This window comes from Geotrypetes seraphini, chromosome 12 (genome assembly GCF_902459505.1).
Source record: "Geotrypetes seraphini chromosome 12, aGeoSer1.1, whole genome shotgun sequence".
NCBI lineage: Eukaryota > Metazoa > Chordata > Amphibia > Gymnophiona > Dermophiidae > Geotrypetes > Geotrypetes seraphini.
In genome coordinates, this window is record NC_047095.1 from 120726703 (window position 1) to 120738974 (window position 12272).

At 48.4% G+C, this 12272-nt stretch overlaps 1 protein-coding gene across 4 annotated transcripts in view; it reads right to left on the bottom strand.

Annotated features, from left to right (window-relative positions):
• The window catches only part of PBX2 (PBX homeobox 2), a 31438-nt gene extending 19491 nt beyond the window's left edge, over positions 1–11947 (bottom strand). For 2 of the 4 annotated variants that reach the window (XM_033915793.1, XM_033915794.1), the window contains exons 1-3: positions 11517–11947; positions 10965–11038; positions 550–794 (exon numbers count right to left, since the gene is read on the bottom strand). In XM_033915793.1, the coding sequence (XP_033771684.1) occupies positions 550–794; positions 10965–11038; positions 11517–11719 (522 nt within the window). In that variant the 5' untranslated portion in view covers positions 11720–11947. The remainder of the gene's footprint in view (positions 1–549; positions 795–10964; positions 11039–11516) is intronic. The other 2 variants (XM_033915790.1, XM_033915791.1) reach the window with 2 other exon arrangements.
• Between the last annotated feature and the right edge of the window lie 325 nt (positions 11948–12272).

Sequence of the window (12272 nt, forward strand, 5' to 3'; positions counted from 1 at the left end):
TCCCGCACCCCTCCTGACGCGACTTCCTTTTTCCGGCCTGACTGCCGCTGCCAAAAATAAATTTGAAGGTAGGACCAGGCGGGACGCTGGACTGGGGTGGTGAATTGAGATCCTCTCTCGATCCCCGCCTGCATGTAAGGAAGCCTGAGCCGGCAAGACCGCGAGAGAGGAGCCACGGTGGCGGCTTTGAATTTAAAAATAAACTTTGTCCATGAAGTGGGAGGGGCGGATGGGAGACTCAACGGGGGTTTAGGTGCAGCGGGGAGGGGGTGACGACAAACTGCCTTCCTTCCAGTGAGTGTGTGTGGGGGGGGGTCGAAGCGCGCATGTGCACTCCTGCCGACCACGGAACTACAGATCAGGGAACACACTGGTAAGAATGCGCATGCGCACTTAGTGTTTTATTATAGTAGATGAATGTGATCTCAGCACTAAAAATAGCAATGATATCTTAAAATAGGACTCCGCATGCTGTCAGAATCAGGTAAATATATAATAACCACACCGTATACGGTTCCTCAAATGCTGCTTAAGTGCCTCGCCTCTCACCTGCTCGTATTTTTCTAGCTCTGAGTGGTAGATCTGCCGGATCTGGGACAGCTTGTTCCTGTAGTCCGAGTGCTCGATGGAATTGTCTGGGGAGACGCCACCCGATGCTGCGGCTGCTGCAGCCGCTGCCGCAGACCCGCCCCCTTTCTCCGGCCCGGCTACACCCTCTGCCAACAGCATGTTGTCCAGCCGCATCAGCTGGGGGTCCACAGGCTCCTCTTCCTGGTTACTGCGGATGCTAAGGCCTGTCCAATTGGGATAAAAATACAGAATCGATGATTAGCGGAAGAGGCAGTGATAAGATATTCTGACAGGAAACTACATTACTCAGAAGACAGATGCAGAAGCCTGGTAGGAGACTGGAGAAGCAAAAAGACATCAGCTCAAAATGTAAACCTATCCTAACATTTACACACCGCAAAACCTTGCAATTTTATGTGGTTAACAAATTAAGAGGACTGAACAATTACGGTGAAATACAAAATCGATCTTCCAAAATTTTACAAATTAATAAGATTTCAGTCTTTTCCTAAAAAGAAGTGGAGCTAGCCAGTAATCTTCAGAGATCAGTGTCATGGATTTGATATACCGCCTTTGCAGGTACTTTCTGTGCCCTTGGTAAGTTCATAATCTGAAGTTTTGTACCTTGGGAACCCTGAAATCACAGAGTATACTATTTTTGTGCCTGAATCACTATGCCCTCTAACCTTGTCCTGTCACTTTTCGGAGATGTGGGAGTCCTATAGGGTTTACCAACTAGCCAAAGCTGGTGAAAGACATGCAGGGAGGAGGCCCCAAAGCCTACCTTTAGACTTTGCTATCTAGAGAAAGAGGAAGGCTTGGGGTTCCCTGTGGCAAGTGGGCCCAGGGAAATTGCCTCAGTTACCACCCCCTAACATCAGTCCTGCGAATGACTGGTATTTGGCTGGTCTGACTAGTGGCCAGCAGGGCTGGCAAACCAGCCAGTGGAAATGCCAGATATGTGCTGGACCAGGATCTCTAGATTGGCAAGGCAGAGACCTCCACTAACCTCTCTCTTTTTCTTGCCCCCCTGAACACTATTTTTTCACCTGGGACTGCCACGAGGTTTGATTACAAAAGTATAAATTCAGTATTAAATAGGGCAGACAAGACCCCTCCTAACTTCTCTGTGTGTGGGAGGAGGGGAGGGCGGCAGGGTTGATGGCACAATCTCTTATCATCCTCCCTTGAAGGATACTATGACTTGTAGTCTCTGCTGTGAGAAACTACCTTCTCTTCCCCCCCCCCCCCACATAAGGTTGTCAACTAGCTCCAGATTCATCTGACAGGTTTGATCCAGTCCAGGTTTTACCCCCAGTACATATCTCTACATGCAATGGGGTAAACCATGGACTAGACCAACCCTATCGGGCGTGTCTGGAGCCAGTTGGCAATCTTATGCCTTCACACCCTCCCAAACACTACGAACACCAGCAGCGCAATCACCAAGGAGACAACCTAGCAACGACCTTACCTCCTGCGGTCCTAAAAATGGCAAGAAGTGGCCCCATGGCAACGGAGGGGGAAAAAAATCTAACCAAGGCCTGGGATTTCATCCCAAACCACAGGCCTCTCACTCCACAACCTATATAATAAGTCTACAGCTCTAAATGTGTAAGGAGAAAACTTTATAGGAATGTCAAAACGCCCGTTCTCCTCAGCGATTCGCATCTATGAATTACACTGTGTCACTTTATATTAAGGATAAAACACTGACTCCCTCAATGTCCTCCATACGCAAGTCGCACATTATAACTTTATATTACAGATAAAATGTCCGCTTCCCTCATTGTCCCCAATACACAAGTTACACAGTGTCCTGCAAACTTTTTTTTTTTTTTGCTCCAGGACACTAACGGAGCTAATGGTTTTCTGTGGCACACCCACAAGCCTAACCAACCTTGTCTCGTTTTCCCTGAGCTCGGGGCCGTGATTGGACGCAATGATGTTGCAGGCATGCGCATGACGTTATCATGCCGTCATCCGTGCATGCTCGGAGGCCCCTCCAGACACAGCCCCGTAGCACATACTTGAAGAAGGACACGGTACTACTCAAAATAATAATAATAATAATAATAATTTTATTCTTATATACCGCCATACCCATCGAGTTCTAGGCGGTTCACAACAATTACATTAGGATCCGCATTGACATGCCGATTTACAAACAATATATTGGATTTACAACACCTTCAGCTGACCATGGCTGAAGAAGCGGAAGTGGGAAGGAGAGAAGGAAGAAAGCGATCGATAGAGGGGGGGAAGGGCCGAACGGGCCGATTTACCACAATTTATTGGATTTACAACAACTTTAGCCGAACTTGGCTGATGAAGAAGGGAACGGGTGGGGGAGCAGGAAGACAGCGATCAATAATGGGGGGGAATGGGTTGAACGTGTGGCCAGGTAATTCCAGAAAGGGGGCGTTACGGGGCTTGTTTGTTGAATAGGTAAGTTTTGAGTGTTTTTCTGAAGTCGAGGTAAGTGGGGGCCTCGAGAATCATTTGGGCGATCCATGGGTTCATGGGTCCAGAGAAGGGTCCAGAGAAGAGCGAATAAATGTTTAAAGGGCTGGAGGAGTTGCCGTACAGTGAGAGATTGGAGAAACTGGGCCTCTTCTCCCTTGAAAAGAGGAGATTGAGAGGGGACATGATCGAAACATTCAAAATACTGAAGGGAATAGACTTGGTAGATAGAGACAGGTTGTTCACCCTCTCTAAGGTAGAGAGAACAAGAGGGCACTCTCTAAAGTTGAAAGGGGATAGATTCCTTACGAACATAAGGAAGTTCTTCTTCACCCAGAGAGTGGTAGAAAACTGGAACACTCTTCAGGAGTCTGTTGTAGGGGAAAACACCCTCCAGGGATTCAAGACAAAGTTGGACAAGTTCCTGCTGAACCGGAACGTACGCAGGTGATGCTGGACTCATTTAGAGCACTGGTCTTTGACCTAAGGGCCGCCGTATGAGCGGACTGCTGAGCACGATGGATCTGACCCAGCAACGGCAATTCTTATGTTCTCATGTTCAAAATAAAGTGAGTTTTTAAAAAGAAATATACCCTTGAAGTGTTGTTGAATCAATATGAGTATTCATTTTTAATGTTTTAATACCCAGTCTGAACAAGCAGGTCAAAAGTGGTTTACAAAATTAGTATTGTGGGTAAGCTTGAAATCTTTTGCTGGCCTTCAGAGCGTTCTCGTTACGCACACGGCGGCCCTTTACGTGAAAAAGGTTGGGAGACAAGTGCAGAAAAGCATGGTGGCTATCAGCGACCAGTGGGGGGGCCCCTGAGCCGTTTCCGACTCCAGCAGTGCCTTGTTCACGCTCTGTTATTTTGCCGACAGGTGCATGCTAATCCTGGTAGCCGTGCGGTCAGCGGGCCACTCAGGGGGGTCCAGTGGGATCAGTCACGAGGGGAACCGTTCACCTGGTGATAGCTAGTCACTTTACATTAAGCATGAAATATCACTCCCATCGCTGTCCTCATACACGCACGACACTGTATGGTTTTTCTCTCTTCTACACAAGTCATACTCCCTTACTTTATATTACAGATAAAACAAGCCATCTTGTTCACCGTTCCCTGTTATACCGAATCACTTTATGTTATGGAGAAAACGTCATCTCCCTTGGTCCTCTCTGGCTTGGCAGTTTCTCGCTGCCTGGCAGGCGTTGCCCTTTTAAGAGGTGCTGTGTGGGGCCAAGTCGAGAGCTACTTAAGGCAGTGATTTATTAGAAGGCCACAGGCTTGTTTACAGCCGGCAGAATTAAACTCCCAGGTGAAATTGATTTATACTGCGTGTCTCCTGCTAATGACTGCCCCCCTCCCCTCCCTCCCCCCTAGGCCAAGCACAATTATGTAATTAACGCCAACCTGGTAATGAGCTGATGGAGCTAGTGAGAAATACTCAGCCCTGGGCTCCCTCAGGCCTGAACGGAGGTCTGGGAGGATGGAGCAGACAGGCAAATGAACCCATGCGAGGACAGAGGGATGAACAGGCAGATGGACAGACAGACAGATGAACCCAAGCAAGGACAGACACACATTTATAGATGGATGGATGGATGAATGAACCCAAGAAAAGACACATGAATAGAGAGATGAACAAACAGACAGACAGATGACAGACTGATGAACCCAAGCAAGAAGAGACAAACATTAGATAGATGGATGACCAGACAGACGAATTAACCCAAGAGCAGACACCTGTATAGAGATATGTAAAGAGAGACGGATGGATTGTCAAATGAGCTCAATGAGTGAAGGACGGATGGTAGATACATGGACAGACAGATGAACCCAAGCAAAGACAGACACACATTTATAGAGGGATGGATGGACAGACAGACGAACCCAAGAAAAGACACATGAATAGAGAGATGGACAGACTGATGAACTCAAGCAATGACAAACACATGGAAAGATGGATAGCAGACAGACACACATTAGATAGATGGATATCAGACAGATAGATAAACACAAGAGCAGACATGTATTGAAAGATGGAAAGACAGACGGATGGACATGCATGTACTGATGAATGGATGGACAGACAAATGGATGGATGAACCCAAGAACAGACATGAATAGAGAAATGGATAGACAGATGGATGAACAGATGATCTCAAGCAAGGATAGACACATGGATAGATAGATGGAAGGAGAAACAAGCAAGAATAAACACATGGATATATGGACAGACAGATGGACAGACAAACACAAGCAAGAACAAACATGGATAGATGAACAGATAGATGGTTAAACCCAAGCAAGGACAGACACATGGATATGTGGATGGGTGGATGGATAGACAGACAACAGAAGAACCCAAGCACAGACACATGTATAGAGAAATGGACAAACAATCAGATGGACAGTTGACCCCAAGCAAAAACAGACACATGGATGGACAGACGGATAAACCCAAGCAAGGCAGACACATGGATAGGTGGATGGATAGACAGACAGATGAACCCAAGAGCAGACACATGTACAGAGAAATGGACAAATAGCCAGATGGACAGTTGACTCCAAGCAAGGACAGACACATGGATGGACAGACGGATAAGCCCAAGCAAGGAGAGATCGAAAGAAAATGCCACAAGGAGAGAGAGACACTGTAGAGGGTGGATACGGAAGGGGCACTCAGGTGCTCTTCATAGCTGTGTCTGCTTCCTTAGAAACGGGCCCAAAGCTGCTGCTTTCAACCTAAGGATGGGGGCCTTTAGCGCTCCTTAGTGACCTTTCCTAATCTAGGAAGTTGGTCCAAAGCTGCATCTTTACTGCTTAATCATTTTTCAGGCCCTCCTAGCCTCTCTACTTCGAGAACTCTCTCTCTTATACATCTGACCCTCTCCACACACACACACCCCTTCTCCACAGCTATTTTCACTATTCTGTCTAACCCTCAGTCCTACTCCCTCTGAAATTGGATCTCTTAGAGAATGGCAGGACAGATCTCCCCCCTTCCCCTCCCTATTTTCAGTGTTCTCTATTCATTCCCTGCACTGGAGGAATTCAGTGTCACTGCCAGGCGAAGTCTGGGACTGCAAAACAATCCAACTTAAAGCTGCCCTATGGGAATACTGTATATCAGTAATCCCCCACCACACACACACACTGCCTCTGGGGCAAACCCCATCATGGGAGGGTGGAGCAGAGATTCCATCCATTCCAGGATCTCTCATCCCTCGTACATCCACTCTCCAGCAATGAAATCATAACCCTGTGCTGTACGACGCCGGCCTCCTGGGAAAACAGAAGGGGAGGGAACATAACCCCCTTTGTAGCCTAAGATGGAGGCTAACACTTTGTACTGCAGCTGCAGGCAGCCGGCAGGATCCTAGCTGAATCTTACAGACAATTAGCGCTCCCCCCCACCCTTCCCCAGGCCCTGGGAAGACAGACTCTTCATTTAAATGTCCACATTGCCATTCCAGGAAGCCATTAGCCAGGAGAGAAGGTGCAGGCGGGCGGCAGTGGCTCCCTCAAGCAGGCCCTCATTGAAAGCAGTTTACATTCTCCTGCAGGCTTTAGAAGCGAGTGTCCTAGCAGCCCACAGGAGTACTTAAAAACTTCAGCATGGATGGAGGGAAGGGGAGGCAGACAAGGGCAGAGGAGCCAAAGAGAGGCGGAAAAGGCAACAGAGGCTGCAAGAGAGAAAGACAGACACATGAAGGGAAAAGCAGGTGGCCAGCTCTGGCACTGGACTACAGGGACAGTTTGGAAAGGAATAAAGGGGGAAGGTATTACCCAAAAGCACAACCTGGGGCCCAGGTATTTAAAAGTGGCTCGGAATTAGCAATACACAGACAGGGACGACACAGGCAGCGACAATGTTTATACCACAGAACAGATGCAGCACATGTAACAGCAGTAGAAACTTCCCACACATATACACAAAAAGTCTCAACACAGGAAAAGGATGGCGCAGGCAGCAACAGTACAGGCTTCCCTCACACACACACACACACACACACACACAACCGGACAGGAACAGCACAAGCAGAAGCAGTACAGGCTTTCCTCACACATACACACAAAACTGGACAAGGACAGCACAGGTAGAAGCAGTACAGTCTTTCCTCACACACACACACACACACACACACATACATACAACCAGACAGGAACAGCACAGACAGAAACAGAAGCAGTACAGGTATCCCTCACACAAACACAAAATTGGACAGGAACAACACAGACAGAATCAGTACAGGTATCCCTCACACATACACAAAATTGGACAGGAACAACACAGGCAGAAGCAGTACAGGTATCCCTCACACAAACACAAAATTGGACAGGAACAACACAGACAGAAGCAGTACAGGTATCCCTCACACAAACACAAAATTGGACAGGAACAACACAGACAGAAGCAGTACAGGTATCCCTCACACATACACAAAATTGGACAGGAACAACACAGGCAGAAGCAGTACAGGTATCCCTCACACATACACAAAATTGGACAGGAACAACACAGGCAGAAGCAGAGCAGGTATCCCTCACACATATACAAAATTGGACAGGAACAACACAGGCAGAAGCAGAGCAGGTATCCCTCACACATATACAAAATTGGACAGGAACAACACAGGCAGAAGCAGAGCAGGTATCCCTCACACATATACAAAATTGGACAGGAACAACACAGGCAGAAGCAGAGCAGGTATCCCTCACACATATACAAAATTGGACAGGAACAACACAGGCAGAAGCAGAGCAGGTATCCCTCACACATATACAAAATTGGAGAGGAACAACACAGGCAGAAGCAGAGCAGGTACCCTCACACATACACAAAATTGGACAGGAACAATACAGGCAGAAGCAGTACAGGTATCCCTCACACATACACAAAATTGGACAGCAACAACACAGGCAGAAGCAGTACAGGTATCCCTCACACACACAAAAAAACTGGGCAGGGACAGCACAGGCAGAAGCAGTACAGGCTTCTTTCTCTCACACACACACAAAACTGGACAGGGACAGCACAGGCAGAAGCAGTACAGGTTTCCCACAAACACACACAAAACTGGACAGGAACAGCACAGGCAAAAGCAGTACAGGTTTCCCTCAAACACACACACAAAACTGGACAGGAACAACACAGACAGAAGCAGTACAGGTATCCCTCACACACACACAAAATTGGACAGGAACAGCAGAAGCAGTGTACAGGCTTCCCTCACACACAAAAAACTGGACAGGGACAGCACAGGCAGAATTAGTACAGGCTTCCCTCACACACACACACACACACACACAAAACTGGACAGGAATAGCACAGGTATAAGCAGTACAGGCTTCCCTCACACACACACAAAACTGGACAGAGACCGCACATGCAGAATCAGTACAGGCTTCCCTCACACACACACACACACACACACACAAAACTGGACAGGAATAGCACAGGTATAAGCAGTACAGGCTTCCCTCACACACACACAAAACTGGACAGAGACCGCACATGCAGAAGCAGTACAGGTTTCCATCACACACACAAAAAACTGGACAGAGACAGCACAGGCAGAAACAGTACAGGCTTCCCTCACACACAAAACTGGTCAGGAACAGCACATGCAGAAGCAGTGCAGGCTTCCCTCACACACACACAAAACTGGACAGAGACAGCACAGGCTTCCCTCACACACACACACATACAACCAGACATGGATGTTACAGGCAGAAGAAGTACAGGTTTCCATCACACACAAAAAAAAACTGGATAGGGACAGCACAGAGAGAAGCAGTACAGGTGTCCATCCCAATCACACACAAAACTGGACAGGGACAGCACAGGCTTCCCTCACACACACACATACAACCAGACATGGATGTTACAGGCAGAAGAAGTACAGGTTTCCATCACACACACAAAAAAACTGGATAGGAACAGCACAGAGAGAAGCAGTACAGGTGTCCATCTCAATCACACACAAAACTGGACAGGGACAGCAATCAGTCCTGGCATTTCCAACACACTGGCCCAAATTCAGGCTTGTGTTTTACTAAAGCACATGTCCCTTGATTCAGCTAACCCACTTGGCAAATGTCAGAAGGTCAAGTGTGATTATGAGCCCATCTAGGTCTACACAGTACAATCTTCTCTCACACACACAATTAATTGTCTAGCACAGGACAACCTTAACAAGCTGATCCAGTCCAGGATTTTCATGGGGGAGCCCCGATAACCCATAGAAATGTTGAGCTGTATCTCCATGCACACAGTGGGGTTACAGGCAAGATTAGATCAGGCAGTTTGAGTTGACCTGGGTGAGGCTGTGACCCCCCCCCCCCCATGTCAGCCGTGCAAATTACACACACATTGTTCCAAAAATACACACAAACAGGCACCAACCAGCCTGTCAGACTGATGCAGGGCCTGGGCATTTTCTGTCTGAAAAGCTCTCGAGAAATGGATTCATGTTTGGAGTTTATCTTTTAAATGCACAGAACATTAGCTCCACAAAAACACGCTCTCCGTAAACTCCCAGTTTCTGGAACCTCAGTACACCCTTTTCCATGCTAAGAAAAATACATCTTCTCACCTGTAGAAGCCATTCCTAAGGCCCTCCTAGAGCCCAGGCCCCAGTAACAAAGGAGATATTTTTTGAGGCTGCTCTTAACTTTTAACTCCTTGTTCACCTGTGCAAACCCAAGTTTTAATCATTTCCATGACAAATGAAACTCCCTAATCTCCGATTTGACCCATTTGTCTGTCTTGAATAAGTTGTAAGCTCTGTGGGGCAGGGACTACTCTTACATGTTAGTCTGCAGCACTATGTATGTCTAATAGAGCTGAAATAATGATAAGCAGTAGTAGCAGTGGATGTATTTCAACAGTGATAGAGGAGCGGACCCAGACCCTAGGGAAGTAGGTTCAATTCTCATTGTGACTTCTTGTGTCCCCGGGCAAGTCACTTAACCCTCCATTCACCCAGGTAAAAAACTTTAGATTTTGAGCCTACTAGAGACAAAGTCCCTGTATAAAATAAATGGCTGAACCGTTGAGAGGCGGTATATCAAATCCATGACTCCCCGAATCTATTTTTTACAGGCCAGAACAAGAAGGGAGATTGTTACAGATCAGATGGCGTCGGAGGGCAGAGGTAGGGTCAACGTGAGGAAAGGGACAGAAAGTTCAGTCTACGGTGCAGAAAAGCAGCCCTGCTCTTCACCCCCACCCCCTCCCCAACCAAAGAGGAGATGAGGCCTAGGCTTTTTCATAAGCAAATGTTTCCAATATACCCTCTCCCCAACATCACTTGTAAAGGTGAAAGATAGATTTGTAAAGGCTCCAGAAAATTAATCATGGGGGAGGGAGGGAGGGAGAATATACCATGGTCAGCTGGAAAAAACTATTTAGGAATTTTTTTTTAAAGCAAGAGTACCCCCCACCCTCACCCCCAAAGTGTCTTTAGCTGAAATAGATCTCATGCAACCACTTTCAGAGAAGCTAAGGTGCAAGGCCTGAGGAGCCCGGGCCAGGAGAAGGGAGGGGGGCCTCCATCTGAATCAGAGAGGGCAAGAGGGGAAGCAGAGGGGGAATACATAGAGGTAGAGGGAGGAGAGAAACCAGGACAGGGAGAGGATGAAGCCGCTGCAAACAAGATGGCGCTTCCAGGGAGCCCAGAAAAAGGAGCTCTCTCTCCCTCTGCCCCCCTCTCGCTCCCTTTGTCCCTCTCTGTCCCACTCCCTCTGACCCTCACTCTCTCCCTCTCGCACTGTCTGTCCCTCTCCCTCCCTCCACTCCTGCCTCCTCCCTCTCTCTCTCTCTCTTTCTCACACACACACTCCTGGTTTCTGGTTTCTCTAACTGCAGAGAAGGAAAGGAATTTTTGTTAAGAAAATAACCAGAAGAGAGTCTCGGAAAGAACTGACCTGTCTTTTCTTTGATCTCGCAGAGCACGTTAAAGAGAGCTGGCTTCATCCTGTGGCAGTTCAGGGCATGTTTCCTACGGAGAGGGGGAGTGAAGGCAGAAATGAGAAAAATAACAAGAGAAAAGGGAGGGGAGAAAGGACAGATCAGTGGCCCAGAGACAGAGGAAAGAGTACAGCAGGAGAAAGTGTGAAAACTGAGCTGTAGGCAGAGGAGAAGAATGGAAACAACAGAAGATAAGGGCAGAGGGGATGGAAGAGGAGAGGGCGATAAGGGAAACAGAAAGGATGGAGAAAAGGAGGGTAAAGTGAGGAAAACAGGAAGAAACAAAATAAGAGATAAAGAAGAGAGGGAGATGAAGAAACAGAAAAGGAGAGAGAATGAGGAAGAAAAGGATGAAGAAAGAGTAAGGAAGAGAAAGAAAGAATAAGAGGGAGCGAGAATTAGGAAGAAAAGAGTGGAGAGAGAAGAGGAGAGAGAGGGAGGAGAAGGAGCAAGGAAGGAAGAAAGAGGAGGGGAGAGGGGAGGGGGCTTAAGATGCTCTCTGCACTCACTTGGCCTGTGCTTCGTCCAGGCTCTGGTCTGTGATGGTCATGATCTGTTGTAGAATGTCCCCGATGTCCTGCTTGCGGGGCTCACCGTTGTCTGAGGGGGGCTCGTGGAGCTGGTGGGGGTTCAGGGGCTGCAGCCCCCCCTGCACGGGCAGGCCCGGCATCCCCACTCCCCTGGCCTGCAGCAGCCTGCCCTGCTCGTCCATGGCGGTGGCAGCAGCTGCTCTCCCCTCCCCGCCTGCACCGTCGCTGGCTGGCTCCCTCTCCCCCTCTCCGGATCAATAAGCCGGAATCAGAGATTCCGCCCTGATGCCAGGGCTGGAGGGGGGCAGCTGTTGCACCCTCTCCCCCAGGGCTGCCACTCTTTCCTTGGGGAGGGGAGGGGGGCACACCAGGGGCTGCCTTCGGATCCCCGTCCCAGCCTTGAGCTGGGGATTGTAAAATGGAGAACAAGGATGATGTCGACAGAGGGAGGGAAGGAGGGAGGGAGGGAGGGAGGGGTGAGCTTTAAAGAAGGCTGGAGCTGAGGCCCTGCCTGCCCTGTCTTGGAGAGAGACAGAGAGAGAGAGAGAGAGAGAGAGAGTGTGTGTGTGTGTGTGTGTGTGTGTGTGTGTATGTATGTGTGTGTATAGAGTGGATTGTGAGTCTCAATGCTTCCCCCAGCACTCTTTCCCAGCAAAAGAAAATAAAAAGAGGTGTGTGTGTGTGGGGGGGGGGGGGGGTTTGAATCCTTCAGGCAAGGGCTAAAAGAGAACTTGC